The following is a 19487-nucleotide window of genomic DNA, read 5'->3' on the forward strand; positions in this document are numbered from 1 at the left end:
TTTTTGCTTACAGCTCTCCTGCCATTTATAATGGATCATAATACCTGACTTAATGGAAGCCTTTGATCTCAGAATGTTCTGCAGAGACTGAGAAAGGACATTAGGAACATGATTTACTGATGTAATCATATTCAAATCATTCTACATTTTGACAACACAGCTGACGACATAATTCATAAACAGTAATTAAGCGACATATTTCATAATTTGGGGAATCTCCAGGCTCATTAATTTCATTTGTTCATCTTTAATAGCATATAATACTTTTATACAATGCATTCTGAGTAAGACCATCATTTGCCCAAGCTCTTATAGGTAGTATATAAAAAGTTGAGGTACTTAAAAGATGATCACCAATTTCAGGGAATGCTTTGAATGTTTAGTCTGTGCTACAAAATGCAAGATGATAATTTGTTTCAGTTCAGTTTATAAAACTTTCTAAAAGTAGTCGATTGGGAATTTTTCAGAGCAGAAAAACAGAAGGTAAAAGGCAGATAAAACAGCACCTTGCCAGAAATGAGGTATGGGGACTGTGTAAGTTCAAATCTGCTGTGATTATATTTTAGAAATGGCAAATATTTAAAGTTTGTGATTTAACATAATGTACACAAAGCTCATCATATTTTTATACAAGGAAGCTGTTAAATTTCACATGCATTATAAAACATTCTGAGATACTACTAATGTTCAGTAATGGTTCACTAGAGCTAATTCAGTTAGCTCTAGTTCAGAGCTAACTAGAGCTAAACAGACTTTTATATTCATATATACATATTCATGAACAGATATTTGTAATCATGAGAATCCATAGTCTTCAGAATAATTTAAATATAAAACTTAGGATGACTAAGGATATCAGGTTCTAGACAATAACTGGAAATGGTCCAGCTTCTAATGCAATATATTGTACTGATCTATTTCAGTTGTCTAAAGGGGCTGTCCCACTTGGGCAACCTAATCCGCAAGTTCTGGCGAGTTTGCCCTCGACTCATACTCACAGCATGGTCGACACGAGGTCATAGGAGGTCTTCGTAACTCTACTTCATGCTCGAGAGTAGTCCCCACATACTCGAGGCCTCAGCTAGGTCGCGGTGTATTTTTCAACATGCTGAAAAATGTCTGCGAGTAAAAAAAGGTCGCCATGGAAAAAAATTGTGTTTTTTTTTACTCGTAGGTTTAGTCGTAGTAGGTCGGCATGATAGTCGCAGGTAATCGAGGGAAGTCGAAGGTAGTCGAATGTAGTCATAGATAGTCTTCATCACAGTCAAAGGGAGGTCGAAGGAGATCGTCTTCACTTTCCGCTATTCGGTGTCCAGTTTTCCCGAAGTTAGTCGTAGCTAGTCGAAGCTAGTCTTCAACATAGTCGAAGGAGGTCAAAGGAGATGGAAGGAGATCGTCTTCACTCTCCACTATTCGGTGTCCAATTTTCCCGAAGTTAGTCGTAGCTAACCGAAGCTAGTCTTCAACATAGTCAACGGAGGTCTTCTACATAGTCGAAGGAGGTCTTCAACATGCCTTTTTTTCCAAACTCTCCTAAACTCGCCATTAGGTCGCCCAAGTGGGACAGCCCCTTAACAGCTTAAATATTGGAAAACACTTTAATTTCAATTTTATCATCACCATAAACTTTGACGATGCATGTTTTGCTGTTCCCAGATGTTTCTATCTTATACAATATGGTAACTATAATAGAACAAAATGTGGATCATTTTGACATATCCACAAGAAACTCTAAACTAAATTCTTCACTACTTTTAAAGTCTATGGTCCAGCTCATAGAATCCAATTAGCATCTCCGGTCACCAAATTGTTCATTTCAACTTTGTAGTTGCCCCTTGGTACAGGTTTTCAGTTACACCTTAGTTCTTGAACATAAAAGATAAATGTACTTGAACAAGCAACATTAGAAATTTGCTTTACATTTTTTTGTGGTAGTGATATGGTATAGGAGTTCACTTTACATTTTGAGTAACTTCACATTAGTTTGGTCATGTGTTCTGCTTGTTTTTGTGTAGCTTAGTGCTTAGTAGCTTTGCTTTCTCGACAAATTGAGAACATAGATCTTCATTCACAATGTAGTTCTTGTAAATGTTGGCAAGTTTAGTACAAATATTAAACAAATCTTCCTTGCTTCCTAGTTCAATAGCTGCAGCAAATGCCATTTGGAAATAGCCAGCAGCATCGTAAGGGTCCTAAAGGAAAAGTAAAATAAGTTTTCAGTAGAGTAATAGATGAAGCAAAGATTCAAAATTATTTTATTTACTACTACAAAAATTAGTCTTAATATACAACATTGAATAAATGCCAAAGGGGAATCATTACTTTAACTTGCCAGACTGGCACCTTCTGCTCATCTTTTAGTATGTGCTAGACATGCATTTCATTGCTAATAAATTTTTTAAATAATAATTTTTTTCCAAGTATATTTTTTCCACCAACCATGGACCAGAAGAAGGGTCCCAACCCAAAATGTCATCTGTCCATTTTCCTCCACAGATGCTGCTTGGCCAGCTGAGTTCCTCAAGCACTGTTTTTTGCTTTCCGTCTAAATATTTTCCATCCAATTTATTGAGGGGATTTTGGGTAAAATGGCTATTTTTCTCCTCGTTTCTCACCTTCTGGTTCGAGAGCTGGCACTGCATTTTTAGCCAACTTTGTACCCATGCAGTTGTTAGGCCTTTTAATTATGGACTCACTATTTGAATTATGTCTACTAATATAGTATTTCAAAAGTCGTTTTGAACTAGTCAAAATGTCAACCATACTAACACTTACTCAATTCTTGAAAAAGCTACCTATTTTGCTTTATTATGCATAGCAACTTGCTTATACTACACACACGAGAGACTGCAAATGCTCGAATCTGGAGCATCAAGCAAGCTGCTGGAGGAACTCTGCAAGTTAAGCACTATCTGTTGATGGAAAGAATGGTCAATGTTTTGGTTAAAAGCCTGCATCAGGACTAAGAATGGAAATGAGCCAGTATAAAGAGAAGGAGTGCAGTGAAACAGAAGTGAGAGGTAACTGGGGCGGGGTAATGGATGACGAACATATGGAGCCAGGTAGGGAGGGGGAGGGAGGGGTGGAGTTGGAAGGGAAAAGCAGGTAGATGATGGGAGGTGCAGAATAACGAGAAATAAAGATGGCAGATGGAGCTAAGTGAGCAGAGGATGAAGATGCAGACAGCTGCTGGAAAATAAGAAAAAGAAACGCAAAGGCTACTAGTGCTGGAATCTGATCAGTAAGGAAGGTGAAATCAGGCACCATTAGGGGAGAAGTGAATTACAGTTAAAGCCAGATGCAGGTGGGGGAGGGAGGTAAAAGCCTGCAGGTGAAATACATGTGAAGTAATGGTTGGAAACAGAAGGAGGAGGGATGAAAATGGGAGGTAGAGGGCAGGAGGGGTTGGGGAAATGGCACAATATATGTGAGGACCAGAAAAGGATTGGAAAAAATGGTAGGTGGGAAACAGGCAGGAGGTAATATGAGACTTTGTTCCTCTGGTTTGCTTTGGGCCTTATCCTGACTGTGGAGTCAGCCAACAATGGACAGGTTGATGGGGGATGGAAAGGGAAGTTGAAATGGCATGCAACTGGTAGCTCAGGTTGGGCATTTCAGACTTTGCACAGGTGATCTCTAAATCAGCCATCACTTGAACTCACCAATGTAATGCTTTTACTTTGGAATGTCCACAAGGACTAGTCAGGGGCCTACTAACTAGTGAGCCTGACATCACTGGTAGGAATGTAAATTCCATCTGCCATTTCTTTGCCCACTTTCCCCATTGACCAAAATCCTGCTTTCACACAGAAGGTAGTTGGTACATAGAATGAAATGACAGAGCAAGTGGCAGAGGCAGGCAGAATGATAATGTAAGAGGTCTTTGGATAGGTTCATTAAGGTGATTTACTGCCATATGGGCCAAACACAGACAAATGGGATTAGTTCAGGAAAGCACCTTGGTCGGCTGAAGAACCTGTTTCCGTGCTGTATAATTCAATGAATCAGTAAATCATCATGCTCATAACCAACGAAGAAAGTGAAAAGATTTTCTGCAGAACTTCTTTTGTCATATCTTCTACCCCACCAATGGATCTTCTTTCAGAACAATGACAAAACTTGGGGACGTTTATGAATGTTTTGATTAGACCCTTATACATGTTACGGGAATCTTAGAGTCGTGCAGCACTAAATCATTACCTTCAGTTCGCCATGTCTAAGCTGTTTACCACCATGTTCTTTATGAGTGGATCAAATGTATAATGCAATTTGAAAAAATGAATGCAAAAATTCCAATTAATAGAGAAATACTTTCCCACCTTGAATTTGTGAAGTGTAATATCACCCAGTCTGAAATAAATTTTCACATAGTACTTTGCTTCCTTTGCAAACAGCAATATGTGCGAACTCAGGGACAGAGCCTTCAGGTAGTAGTTTTCAGCCATCTCATACTGCTGAAACAAATAGTACACCGTGGCTAGTCGATAAAAAGCAACACGTTCCTTTAGTTGGTCTCCTAATGATATTGCAAAAAAAAGTTGTTGAAATAGTCATGTCAAGAAAAGCAGTTATTGCTTAATTCATATTTATAAATACAGAATCATAGTTTAAAAAAATAGCAAATTCAGGCAGTAGGAAGCGATTTGGCTCAAAGTGTTTATGCTAGTTTCTCCCGCTGGAGTAATTTCTTGGAATGTAATTACTTTCTTTCCATAAATAATGTTTTCCCTTAAATGCTAGGTCTTTGCATATTGTTGTCAGCGACAGTGTTTTTACTCCCAATGCCCTATGCATTGCCAAAGTTATAGCAAGTCCCAGTAGTTTTGCTTTTGTATGCAGTTAAACAATCATGATCTGCGATTTGGAAACATAAATGAATTCACCGATTTCACTAATTTAATCCAATTTGGCAGTCATTTATGTTTACCTGAGCTTTAGTAGCCTTTCTTATCTTGGCATAGTTTTCAAACTTCCTTCTTGCCTCCTGATTGAATAATATATTGGCAGGATGTGCCAGTTATCTTTCTATAAATTTGAATCTTCTAATAACGGCAATTACAGTGCCCTCCATAACGTTTGGGACAAAGGCCCATCATTTATTTATTTGCCTCTGTACTCCACAATTTGAGATTTGTAATAGGAAAAAAAATCACATTTGGTTAAAGTGCACATTGTCAGATTTTATTAAAGGGTATTTTTATACATTTTGGTTTCACCATGTAGAAATTACAGCTGTGTTTATACATAGTACCCTCCCATTTCAGGACACCATAATGTTTGGGACACATGGCTTCACAGGTGTTTGTAATTGCTCAGGTAATGCCTCCTTAATGCAGGTATAAGAGAGCTCTCAGTACCTAGTCTTTCCTCCAGTCTTTCCATCACATTTGGAAACATTTATTGCTGTTTATCAACATGAGGACCAAAGTTGTGCCAATGAAAGTCAAAGAAGCCATTATGAGTGAGAAACAAGAATAAAACTGTTAGAGACATCAGCCAAACCCTAGGCTTACCAAAATCAACTGTGTGGAACATCATTAAGAAGAAAGAGAGCACTGGTGAGCTTACTAATCACAAAGGGACTGGCAGGATAAGGAAGACCTCCACAGAAGAATCTCCAAACACCTGTCCGACAAATCAGAAACACTCTTCAGGAGTCATATGTGGATTTGTCAATGATCACTGTCCACAGAGGACCAAGAAGTACTTAAAAGAGCAACCACAGTTCTGGAAAAAGGTCTTGTGGGCAGATGAGGCAAAGATTAACTTGTATCAGAGTGATGGCAAGAACAAAGTATGGAGGAAATTCCGGAAGTGGCGGCGCTGTTAACAGCTGCGGCTCGCCTGCAGTCCGTCTGTCTTTACTTTTTTGTTGTTGTTTTTTTTGTCTTGTTTTGGCTAAGTTTTAGTTTGTTGGGTTGTGTTATGGGGGGGGGGGTGCAACTTTTTCTTGTCGTATCCCCCTTCTCTGCCTCCGTCTGCGCTGAGGCCTAATGGCGGAGCTGGCGGTCTCCAACCTGCGACCGACCTCGAGGCTCCGGAGGCAGAGCCAGCCAGGACTTACCAACGCGAGGCTGGCTGTCTTCGGGGCCGAGGCAGCGGTGGCCCGACTCGCTGATGCGGCGTTCCAGCTTTCGGCAGCGGCCCGGAGCTGATGCAGCGGGACTCGGGGCTGAGGCAGCGGCCCGGGGCTGGGGCTGCGGGACTCGGAGCTGATGCAGCGGGACTCGGAGCTGATGCAGCGGGACTCGGAGCTGATGCAGCGGGACTCGGAGCTGATGCAGCGGGACCTGGAGCTGAGGCAGCGGGACTCGGAGCTGAGGCAGCGGCCCGGAGCTGATGCAGCGGGACTCGGAGCTGATGCAGCGGGACTCGGAGCTGATGCAGCGGGACCTGGAGCTGAGGCTGTGGCGGGCCGACTCGGAGTGGAGACGGCGTTCCGGCTTTCGGCAGCGGCGACATCACCACGGAGGTCCGCTGGACTGGAGAGCGGCATCTTCGGCCTGGATCGATTGCCTCAGCGCAGAGGGAGAACAAGGAGGGAAGAGACAGATACCAAGACTTTTGCCTCCATCACAGTGAGGAGGTGCTTGGTGAACTCACTGTGATGGATGTTAATTTGTGTTTATTGTATGTTTTGTTATTTATTGTTACTGTGTATGACTGCAGGCAACGTAATTTTGTTCAGACTGAAAGACACATCCGCGATTGGCCTAGCCAGCAGCTGTCTGTCTCTTCATCTTTTTTTAATTTTTAGTTAGTTAAAGTGTTTTGTTTGGAGGTCTAAATGTTTTTATGTTGGGGGGGGGAAGGGGGAAACTATCCTTCAGTGTCCCTACCTGGTCGGAGAGGCAGCTTTTCTCCGGGCTGCAGTTTCGACCCGTCCTCGCGGCCTACCAGCGGGCCTGGAGCGGCGTTTCCTGTTGGGGACCGCCCAGTACCACGGCTTCGGCGGTGGCACAGCGCTGGAGCGCTATCGCGGAGCGGGCGATGCCTTGCCCGGGTCGCCGCGCTGGAACTCCGGTATGCTGGGACCGGCGATAAAAAAACATCGCGGAGCTGCGGGTCTGAGGAGCGGCCAGCTGCAGGCGGTGGCGCTGACTTTACATCGGGAGCCTGGGATCTCTCGACGAGATCACCAGTTGTGGAGCTCCATCCGGCGCGGCCTTGTTGGCTTCGGAAGCCGCGGTCTCCAGTACGGAAGCGGCCGTTCCAGGGTTCCCATGCCACTGTGAGGATTCTCCCGACGCCGGAGCACCATCACCCGGCGAGAACGGCCTGGAACATCGGGCCTCCGTGGAGGCAACTGTGGAGGCCTCAATAGGCCCATCTATGGGTGAACTGGGGATGGCGATTGGACTTTGTGCCTTCCCTCATAATGGGTACCATTGTGGGGGGATGTTTTTATATTTAAATGTCTTTATTATTGTTATGTCTGTATTCTTTCTTTATGTGCTGCACGGAGAGGACGCTGGCGCTGTTTGTTCGCCGCTTCTCCGTTTTCTATTGTCTGTTACTATTGTAAAGCGACTTTGAGTCTTAGGAAAGCGCTATAAAAATTAAATTTATTATTATTATTATTAATAAAGGAATCGAATTCAAATCAAATTCAAGGAGAGAAGGAACTGCCTAATATCCAAAGCATACCACCTCATCCGTGAAACACGGTGGTGGGGGTGTTATGGCCTGGGCATGTTTGGCTGCTGAAGGTGCTGGCTCACTTAACTTCATTGATGATACAACTGCCTAAGGTAATAGCATAATGAATTCTGAAGTGTATAGACACATCCTATCTGTTCAAGTTCAAACAAATGCCTCAAAACTCACTGGCTGGAGGTTTATTCTACAGCAAGACAATGATCCCGAAAATACTGCTAAAGCAACAAAGGAGTTTTTCAAAGCTAAAAAATTGTCAATTCTTGAGTGGCCAAGTCAAGCACTTGATCTGAACCCAATTGAGCATTCCTTTTACATGCTGAAGAGAAAACTGAAGGAGACTAGCCCCCAAAACAAGCATTAGCTAAAGATGGTTGCAATAGAGGCCAAGCGGTGCATCACCAGAGAAGACACCCAGCAATTTACTCAAATCTGCTAGAGCACTTAAACCACACATGATTTTTTTCTATTACAAATCTCAAATTGTGGAGTACAGAGGCAAATAAATAAATGATGGGTCATTGTCCCAAACATTATGGAGGGTACTATATTTTACTTGATTTTACATTTTATTTACGAAAAGCAAAGATGCTGCAGCCAGTTTGGAAAGGAAATTGGACTTCAATGGTCCTAACTTTTCAAATTATATTTGTCTCAAATGTAAGACCCAAATGTACTTCCTTATCCTTTGCAGGATTTTACGTTATTTTATTGGTAAACATAATATTAAAAACAACATAAATGTTACTTCTAACTTCTTCAATGAAACCTCGTGAGCTGTTTGTTCAGTGATCCATCACAGCACAATTCTTGCTTTAATTGAGAACATATTCAAGGTCGAGCTCAAGATTTTATTCAGTAACCAGAGATAAGCCTTCATCGATCGTTTGAGTAATACATGCTAAAACCTGGCTCTTTACATATTCATTAGTTATTCTATGGTTTGTATGAGTGTTCTGTATAAGACAATTTAGTGTTGCTATTTCCGATGTCTAGATGCACAGCCATTAACATTTCGCCGTGTCAGCTTTTAAGAGTAAGTTTTATTATACTAGCATTAATAGGTAAATTAAAATTCGAATAGAGGTCAAATTCTTGCCAGCAAATGCACATTACAATGATGTGTAATAAAATTTATATAATCTCAATTACACAAGTAACTCAGTGGAGACAAATAACAATGTAAAAGTTAGTTATGTATTTATATAGTGATCACAGCTAAAATAATTCTGTAGTTTTTTAATAAATGTTTTTTTCTTTATACAGGCACACCGGTAGAGTTGCTGCCTTACAGCACCAGATACCGGGTTCGATCGTGACTACGGGTGCTGTCTGTACCAGGATTGTACGTTCTCCTTGTGACCGCGCGGGTTTTCTCTGGGTGCTCCAGTTTCCTCCCACACTCCAAAGATGTACAGGTTTGTAGGTTAATTGGCTTTGGTAAAAATTGTCCAGTGTGTAGAATAGTGTCAATGTATGGGGTGAATGCCGGTCGGCATGGACTGAAGGCCCGTTTCCACGCTGTATCTCAATGTCTAAATGTGCTCAATGGCAGCATTGAATGACTTTAGGTTGCTTGAGACAAAAATAGGAAGGTTTAGAACAGGACATATCAGAAATGGGAAAAAAGGCCTTGAAACCCTCAGAAGGAACATTGCTTTTTCAAATTATGCTTCCAAGAAATGAAAGTGTTGTGAAAACACCATGCTGTGGTGCCAATTGTACATGCATTAGATTGCCCTAGAATTTCTCGGCATATATTTTGCAAGGGCGAAAGTAATTTTAATTTCTTACCAATGCAATTCATGTAAAATTTCGTACTCGTGCAGGTGTATTACAAACATAGCTTTGATCACTATTACTGTTATATCGTACCAATGTGCCTATTTCTGCCTTTATTACAAAAGGAGTCATTGGCGACCATTTACATTAATTGCAGAATACTGTTTTTATGATGCCTACACAATTTGCTTGAAGGTGCTTCTATACCTTCTGGGCACCATCACAAAGGGTACCGCACTATATGCTAATACCTTTGACTCTCATTACTTCTTATTCCCAAGGTTTGGGCGGTACAGTGGTGCAGCGCTGGTGTTGCTGCCTTACAGCGCCAGAGATCCGGGTTTGATCCTGACTGTGAGTTCTCTCTGTTTAGAGCTTGTAAGTTCTCCCTGTGAGCACGTGGGTTTTCTTCGGGTGTTCTGGTTTCCTCTCACACTCCAAAGACGTACAGGTTTGTAGGTTAATTAGCTTCGGTAAAATTGTAAATCGTCCCTAGAGTGTAGGATAGTGCTAGTGTACTGGGTGATTGTTGGTCGGCATGCACTCGGTGGGCTGGAGGGCCCGTTTCCGTGCTGTCTAAATTCTAAAGTTTACTTAACTGACAGTTCCAGGTGGACATTTCTCAGTATGGCATTAGGCCACACGCCTAACAACATACTCTTAATTTATGAAACACAAGGTAGTACAATTTTCTATTCATTAAAAATAATTGAGGCATTATAAATTCTAAGAATAAAATTATTCTTATTCTTAACATATGAGAAACGACTTACCAGTGTTTACACTGAGTCTTACAGCTGTCTTTGCGTAATCTAGAGCTTGATCAAGATGGTTTAAAGAAATGTTAAGTTCAGTCAGTTTGTTAAAGAGTCTGAGCTCTACATCAAGGTCTTTCTTCACCCTTGCCAGAGGTACAGCCCCATCCTGTGGAATAATTCAAATATTGATGTCAAACCTCTCTAGATATACACTTGCACCAGCCTACTTAGCAATGCTTGTTTTTGCAAAGAAAACACATTTACTCAGATCAAATAAACAAAGGAACCCCAAAAAATAATGAAGCAATAAAATTCCAAATTAATAGCATATTATCACATCTTTCAAAAAAATTATAGTGAGGTTCCTTTAAAAATCAATTATTTCCAAAGTGCAGTGACATATTATCAAGGCAAATATGGAGGTATGTTTGCAAAGTACAACATTGCATGACTGGTAACTATTTCAAGTGTTTTTGCTTTCAATGACTGAAGGAACCTTATTGCCCAGTTAGGTGGGGAACCAAAATAAAGCAGAAAATACTGTCAATACTTTGTGAATCAGGCAGCATCTGTGAGGAACAGTTAACATTTCATCAGTTAGAGATAAAACGTGCTTTGAGGTGAATGCAAAGGGAGGCATGTGATAGGGTGGAAGGCTGCGGAGGCCAAATAACAAAAGAGGTGATAAAAGTGGGGGAAACAGTGATAAAAGCTTCAGTAAATAACGACAAGTAGAGATGGAGGAGATATAAATAAAATAAGATGTAATTATTTAAAATTATTCAGAAGGGAAGGTTTGAATGCTAAAAGTAAGAAGTAAAAAGCATTTGATTAAGTGTAAATGTCAAAATGTCAGGCAAATCTGGAAGGTTGAAATATGGTTTGTTGAAAATTGCAATGTTATTCATTGGGCTTATGATTGAATAATGGTTCCATGCAAGGTGGTCTCTCGATTTGCAGAGGGGGGATTACCAAAATGATGCCCGGATTAGGGAATATTAGCTACAGAGAGAGCTTGGACAGACTTGGATTGTTTTCTGTGGTTGGAGGTTGCAAGGATACGTGATAGAAGGATATAAAATTATGAGAAGCAGATAGGGTAGACGGGCAGAACGTTGTTCCCAGGATGGAAAAAATACTGGGAGGGCATACCAGAGGGCATTTCACTAAGTGATATCCACTATGTTGCACTATTTTTTAAGAAATTTAGACCAGCACATGACTGGGCACAGCATGGAAAGATACAGACAGGCAAATATAATTAGTTTTGACAGGCAAAAAGGTCAGTATGGACATGGTGGGTTAAATAGACCATTTCTGTGCTGTACAATTAATGCAAAGGGCAGTGGTTTGAGGTGATTCTGGGGGTGAGTGTTCTTACTTAAACGAGTAGACATCACAGGACTCAGTCAGAAGAAGGGTCCTGACCCCAAATGTCACCTATCCATGTCTTCTAGAGATAGACACAAAATACTGGAGTAACTCAACGGGACAGGCAGCATCTCTGGAGAGAAGGAATGGGTGATGTTTCGGGTCGAGACAATTGTTCAGGTTAGTCAGAGGAAAGGAGATGCAACCTGACACTGAGTTACTCCAGCAATTTGTGTATTTTTTGTAAACCTGCATCTGTAACTCTTTGTATCTGCCTGTGAATGTTCTTTAAATTAAATTGTCCTTGCCGCATCCTCTAGGATCCCGATTATTTGTATTATAGGATAATTTCTGAAACTGTCACAAGTATGCTTTAATGTCGTCCTCCATTGTGGTAACATCCTCTGATGTGTCGTGCTGCAGTTCTAAATATGATGAACTTCCATCAGATAGCACTAGATGGTGCTATGGCTCATCTTTTATTGTTTACATTTCAACATTGATTGCAACAGAAAGGCCAGCCTCCTGCTGTTCAATTAAACCCAAATAAATTTATATTTATTAATGTTCATGCAAGTTCTGCCAACATAATATTTCAACATCTTTCCACTTAGATAAACAATGATTCGTATTCAAGCCCAAAGTTTGCATGATAGCAAGCAGTTCTCCCAGTTTGGTCATTAGTCACTGTTTTTCACGGTGGGCTGGATGGGCAATGGTTTCATTGTTCTGCAGCAAGGGTTGCAGAGCATTTTCTGTGCAACTTCAGTCTCCAAAATATTTTTTAGTCTCCTTCGTAATATCTATTCCTCAGTCTTCCTCCATACCTATTCCTCAGTATATCTATAATACCTATACTTTTACCAATATACCTTGTCCTCAGTATTCTTCCTCATAATACCTATCCCTTTCATAATACCTATTCCTCACTCTTCCAAACCACACAAAACGTGCTTAGTAACAATTATATGATCATCACATCTTTCTAACATCTTTCTTGGTGATGCTATCGTGGAATTCCAATCATTTCACCTGGTAATAGAGTGACCTCCCCCTTGATATCTTAATGTAATAAAGTATGTTCATCCACTTTTCATACCATATGCAATTTTGCAAATATTGTTTCAGTCTCTGAGCTGGATAAGATATGTATGCTGGCATTGGTGGATTTCAATCAAGAAACAGAAGTAGAGATACTACTTTTACTGAAAGCGACATTCCTGTTTTTACGCCATCCTCCATCTTACCCTTAGATAGTGGATGGTGTAGTAATGTTGCTGCATGAATGAAATTCCAGTTAACTCCACATTGTCCATTGCAACTTCATCTGTAATCTGGCATCTGACAAACTGAACCTTCAGCTTCCGAATTATTGTTGCAGATGTTGTTGAATCAAGATAAGCTTTTTATAGGAAGTTGGGAAAATAGTCCATTGTCTCCAGATGAGTTTTTACCTCAATCATGAGGAGTTCTACTGCTACCTTTGGTTAAGATCCATCAGACACACCTCATGTTCAAGTACAGGTCCCTTCTGTGGCCCTGCCAAGATTCACACACATGACATTTTCATGTTTAATGCATTCTTCATTCCTGGCCAGCATCATGACTCATAAGATCTCCTCAAACAGCTATTCTTCTCAGATTTGCTGCGGATAAGTGTTCTGTCCAGCATTTCTCTCCTCGCATTAATTTTGATACCATCACCCTGAAGTGCAGCTACTCTTCAGCCATGAAAGAATGATGGTATCAAAAGAGTACCATTCAGATAAAATAACAGTATTGGAAGTACAGGTACATTTCATGTACTGCTACTTTTTAAGAACAGCATTCAAGCTTTAGTATCATAGTGATATGTTTTGCTGTAGATTGATAGCTCTGTAATACCTTCTTCTTCTTTCGTGTGGCGTGCACAGCCTAAAGTTGTAGGACAACTTGTTCTATTTGATCTTCTGTTTGTGCACATCGAGTTGATTGCATTAGTCGAAACAGGGCGGACCACGTGAAGGTTGCAATCTTCCACCCCTCTGTAATACCTTCACTTGCTTCATTCAGACTTGCTTGCAGATGATACACATGATTGTCTCTTATCTTCCTGCTAACTGGAAATAAACTTTTGAAGCGTCATAGATACTGCAAGGATTTTGTACAGAAGTTTCCCACCTGTGTACTAGTGCAACTTCTCATGTCGAAATGTCATAGCCAAATAGCTCTTTCCAAGTTGAAGTGTTGCATATCTTCAAAATCTGATTCTTTCAAGCCTCATCATCGTACAATAATCAACAGCAATTTCCCCAAAGCATTCCAATAGTCCAAACAAAGCTATGTTAAAAAAATTGGGCTTTGTTATGATTTAGTTTTTGGATTGTAGCATCAGGGACAAGGGCAGTACTGACCGCCCATCCATAATAGTCTTTGAGAAGGCAATTTTCAATGTTGTTGGGCAGAGAGTTCCAAGATCTAGCCCAGCAAAAATGAAGGAATACTGATGTCCTTCCAAGTCAAGATGATGTGCAACTTGAAGGGGAGCATTCAAGTGGTGGCATTAGTGTTCTGAAGCCCTCTTCCTTGGCGGTAGATAGTTTGTGGGTTTGGGCAGTGCCGTGGAAGTAAACTGGGTGAATATCTGCTTTGCGTTCTGTAAAGGGTACATCCTGTGGCCACAGTGCATTGATGATGGAGGAAATGAGTGCTTAGGGTAGTCGATCAGATGCCAATCAAGTAATAATATACATTCTATGTAGTGTTGAGCTTCTTGAGTGTTGTCGCAGCTGTACTTATCTAAGAAAGAGGAGACAATTCCGTACGTTCTCAACGTGTGTCTTGTATATGTTGGATTGTCACGAGATAAACCATGCAGAAGGATAACTAACCTCTGGCCTGTGCTTATCTTAGCATTTACATAGCAAATCTGGTTGAATTTGTGCTCGGTGGTGACCATCAGGATATTTAATGGTGGAAGGCACTGTGATAATAATCCCATTGAATGTCAGGGGTAAGTAGTCAGACTTTCTTGTTGAAGACAGCCTTGATCTTTAGTGATAGTGCCCTTTGGAGAATCGATCTTGGGGTGCAAGTCAATTACTCCTAGATAGTGGGAGCACAAGTGGATAGAGTAGTAACTGTGGTATATAGCATACTTGCCTTCATCAGTTAGAGTCGAATATAAACATTGGAATGTCATGTACCATCTGTAACAAACTTTGTTTTGGCCACAGTTGGATTATTGTGTACAGTTCTGGTCATTACACTGGAGGAACAATGTGAAGGCTTTGGAGAGGATGCAGAGGAGGTTCAGCTTTGTGTATTAGCTATAAAGGAGAGGTAGGACAAACTTGGATTGTTTTCTCTGGAGTGTCAGAGGCTAAAGAAGACCTGATAGATAAATAAAATTATGGGAGGCATCGATAAGGTAGATCTAGTCTTTATCCCAGGGTGGAAATGTCAAATACCCGAGGGCTGGGTTCAAGGTGAGAAGAGGAAATTTTAAAGGAGTTGCACAAGGCAAGTTTAAAAAAGAAAGGAGAACAGAAGGGTATTGCTATTGCTTGCCAGTTCTTGCTTCATCCCCCCACTCCAATGTGGGACCGGCTGGTAATTTTACTTCGGAGTCACATGAGTGACTACGTGAAGAAGAACCCTGCCAGGACGCATGCGTGTCATATCGCTTTCATGCTTGCGAAACGACAGCCGGGGTGGAGCATTCCCCCACAGCGGTAAGTTTGAAACCGCGACCTGCAGGTAAGTGATTTACTCTGCGGTAGTTTTTGTCCCCGCGCTGTTTTTACACAGGGGGGGAAGCTGGACAAAATAGTGTCCACAAGTGCTGCGAGTGAAGCTGGCTGGGGAGGACCGCGAAGTTGCGGGAGCCAGCAGCAGCTGAAGGCACAAGACCCGTAAGGGATCAGCTGTGCCGACTTTTGGTCCCGCGCCGGCCAGAACATCACGGCCGGGCGGGAGACTGAGATGGGGCCGCCGACTTTTGACAAGTCGAAAACGGCAGGAGGCGGGTTGGAACGACGTTCCCCCGTAGCGACAATTTAAACCAGGACCTGCAGGTAAGAGCTGCGGTCTTTTTGTGTTTTCCCATGCTGATTACAGGTGGAGAAACCAACGGGCTGCGACAAAGCTGGTGGGCTAGCAGCGGCCAGCGGCACTTGAATCACCTATAATGGGATCAGCTGTGCCCGATGTCGCCTCCGCACCGGCCAGATCCACTCCGCGGCCGGGCAGTAAGGCAAGACAAAAAACCATCAAAGTCGTGGACTCGGAGGAGTCCGACTTTGAGCAGCCGCGGGCGGCCAGCGACCGTGAGCGCTGGAGCCGGATGGAGCGGTGTGTGGAGCATTTGCTCCAACATGACAGGCTCCGGGAGATGGAGTCGAGTCACTGTGGGCTCTATGTAAAACCCACAGCAGCACCTCTTGTAGGGCTGCACAGTGCTTCTCCCTCATCAGAGGGGAGTACTGGGGGTCAGTTCTGGGCTGATCCTGAAGAGGGGTTTGCAGAACAGAAATCAAGTGTGCAGGGGGTGCAGGAACGTGAAAATCTACTGGACATGGTGTCCAACTTCATTCAGCCAGACCAGACTGGCCAAAACCTGGAGGACACCTGACATCGGGTAACTGTATATCCCGGAATGTTTCCTGTAGTAAATAATTGTTTATGGAAACTCCTAAACAGCGGGGATAACAGCTTTCACCCGCACAGTGGATGAGAAGGACATGTCGCAGGACCAACAGGATGCACTGGCACTGCTTTGCAACACACGGCCATAGACAGCACCCTTACGCACCCACCAGTAGAACAAGACCGACTGGTGAAAGCTCGAAGGTCCAGTACACCAAACATGAGTCTTTCTTAGGCCATGGCCCAGACCGGCCTTCTTGGAAGATACGCAAACCTCCAACATCAACCAAACCACAAACCCAGACACCGACGCCTCAACATCAACGAAGGATTTACAAAAAGAAGTAAACCTGCCACTGGTAACTATGGAGGTAGGTGGGTCTGGTTCCATACAAATTGCAGGGAGCATGGAGGTTGTGGGGGGGAGATTACTCTCCTTTCTGGATGCATGGAGTATGTTAGCTACCGATATTTATATTTAAGCAGTATCCAGGGATATACAATAGAATTATACACAAGTACAGCCCTCCAGTTCAACATATACCGAACCAAATGTTCGTACTTTCCGGTAAAGAAAAATCAGAAGCGCAGGCTGAACTGGAGCAGCCTTACCCAAAAGGGGTAATTGAAAAATCCCAACATGAACCGCTAGAATTCGTGTCCAATATCTTTACCAAAATCAAAAAAGATGGTGGTTGTCGCATCATCATAGATCTGATCAAATTGAATACATTTGTACAATATATTCATTTAAAAATGGAAACCTTTGTTACTGCTAAACAATTGATTTCCAAAGGTTACTTCATAGCTAGCATCGATTAAAAAATGCTTACTATTCAGTGCCTATACGAGGTGACCACAGATGTTACTTAAAATTCAACTGGATGGGACAGCATCGGTAATATAGAGCACTGCCAAATGGATTAACATCAGCCCCCAGGCTGTTCACTAAAATTTTGAAACCAGCCCTAGCGTTTCTACGGAAACGAAAACACATGGTCATGGCATATCTAGATGACATACTTATTGTGGGCAAAACTTTGGAATTGGACAAAACAAACTAACAGCCACAAAACAGTTATTTGAAAAACTGGGGTTTATTATCCATCCAGTTAAATCTAAATTAACGCCTTCCACTACTATGGACTATTTGGGGTTCACCATTGACTCAGTTCACATGTCGGTGACTTTGCCAAAGGGAAAGGCTATAGACTTAATAGAGGCTTGCAATAACCTCATTGACATCAGTAACCGTCCATCAGATTGGTAGCAAAAGTAATTGGCAAAATGGTGGCTGCTTTTCCAGCCACACAATTTGGACCTTTACATTACCAAAATTTACAGAGAGCAAAAATACAAGCACTCAAAATCAATGCTGGTCATTTTGACAGACCAATGAAGCTACCAATCAAAGCTATAATGGAACTAAAATGGTGGATAGATAACATTTGGCTTTGTTTCAATCCAATCATTATCAGCAACCCTTCTATGGTGCTACAAACTGATGCCAGTGCACTTGGTTGGGGTGCCACCAATTCCATCTCCAGCTGTGGAGGTAGATGGACTGCTCAGGAGGCATCATTATTACTAACACTGGGCATAAACTACCTGGAAATGTTGGGTGCATTCTATGGCCTAAAGTCATATTGTACTGGGTCATATCACCAGCATGTTAGACTACAGATTGACAATACCACCGTGGTAGCATATATCAACCACATGGGTGGAAACAAATCGCCATCATGTGACAATCTGGCTAATACAATTTGGCAGTGGTGTATCAAGAGAGATATTTGGATATCAGCTACTTACATACCAGGTAAACTAAATTTAGTGGCAGACACCAGGTCACGCAAATTTAATGAAAACACCGAATGGATGTTGAATAAAAAGTATTTGCTGATATTACAGCACGATATGGAACACCAGATATCGATCTATTCGCATCCAGGCTTAATCACCAGTTATCAAATTATGTTTCATGGGAACCAGACCCTGGGGCAGCGGCGACAGATGCATTTTCGCTGCATTGGGGGGGGAAATTGTTTATTTACGCATTCCCTCCTTTCTGCCTCATCAGTCGAGTATTAAGGAAAATACAGCAGGACTGCGTCTGGTATTTTGGTAGTACCCGATTGGCCTACTCAACCATGGTTCCCAGTGATACTGAACATGGTATTAGAACCATGTATCACCATCCCGAATAGACCAGACTTGTTGGTTCATCCCGTAACAAGGGATAGCCACCCATGCCATAACTATTTGAATTTATTCATTTGTAGAGTTTAAAAATACCTCTACTACAGCTGGGACTGACGGACCGAACAGTGAACATGATTTCGGCGGCCCAAAGACAGTCCACCAAAAAACAGTATCCGGTCTATATCAGGAAGTGGGAGATGTATTGTAACAAAAACAGCATCACCTACAGAGATATGAACATCCCGTCTGTTCTGGAATACCTGGCAGGCCTCCATTATGATGAGGGGCTCAGTTATAGTGCCATCAACTGCGCCAGAAGTGCCTTATCGACTTATCTATGGCAAGGAACAGAGCGTCACTCTGTTGGAACTCACCCACTGGTAACAAAACTTATGAGGGGAATTTTTAATACCAATCCCCCAAGAACCAGGTACTCCCAAATATGGGATGTGAGTATTGTCCTGAAGATGCTCAGGAATTGGTCTCCAGCAACAGCTCTGTCCCTACATAGACTGACATTAAAAACAGTCATGCTAATGGCATTGGTCACGGCACAAAGGGTACAGTCATTACATAAATTAAGGCTGGACAACATGACTTCTTCATCTGAAAACATTACGTTTCATATTTATGAATTAGTGAAACAGAACAGACAGGGATCAGCGGGCCTCAATATCGAATTTAGGTCTTACCTAACAGATGATCGTCTCTGTATAGTAAAACATTTGTCGTTATATATGGAGAAAAGAAACAGCTATGCAGTTGGATGTACCATTGGACCAAATCCTCAAGGCAGCAGGATGGTCAGGAGAAAAAACATTCCAACTATTTTATCATAAACCAGTCATTAAACCTGGAACATTTGCAGAAACAATTTAAGTTCTGTAATTTAATTACCCCATAAATAGGGGGCTATAATTTGTGTTAATCAATTCATGGATTTCAATGTCGGATTCATGTCTAAAATATGTTGACACAATTCCTCCTACAGTCATTAAGGCAGATGTGATGCATGGACTCGTTTCCACGGCATGAAATCACAGAGCTTTGAAATCTTCACGTAGTCACTCACGTGACTCCGAAGTAAAATAG

The 19487-nt window shown here is 41.9% G+C and overlaps 1 protein-coding gene across 4 annotated transcripts in view; it reads right to left on the bottom strand.

Moving 5' to 3' along the window:
- Positions 1–1483: 1483 nt before the first annotated feature.
- LOC116978458 (SH3 domain and tetratricopeptide repeat-containing protein 2-like) overlaps positions 1484–19487 on the bottom strand; it is a 110083-nt gene continuing 92079 nt past the window's right edge. For all 4 annotated transcript variants that reach the window (XM_033029597.1, XM_033029595.1, XM_033029596.1 and 1 more), the window contains 3 exons: positions 10212–10362; positions 4320–4516; positions 1484–2192 (listed from right to left, as the gene is read on the bottom strand). In XM_033029597.1, the coding sequence (XP_032885488.1) occupies positions 1989–2192; positions 4320–4516; positions 10212–10362 (552 nt within the window). In that variant the 3' untranslated portion in view covers positions 1484–1988. The remainder of the gene's footprint in view (positions 2193–4319; positions 4517–10211; positions 10363–19487) is intronic.

The sequence above is a fragment of the Amblyraja radiata genome, chromosome 11 (genome assembly GCF_010909765.2).
Source record: "Amblyraja radiata isolate CabotCenter1 chromosome 11, sAmbRad1.1.pri, whole genome shotgun sequence".
NCBI classification, from domain to species: Eukaryota; Metazoa; Chordata; class Chondrichthyes; order Rajiformes; family Rajidae; genus Amblyraja; species Amblyraja radiata.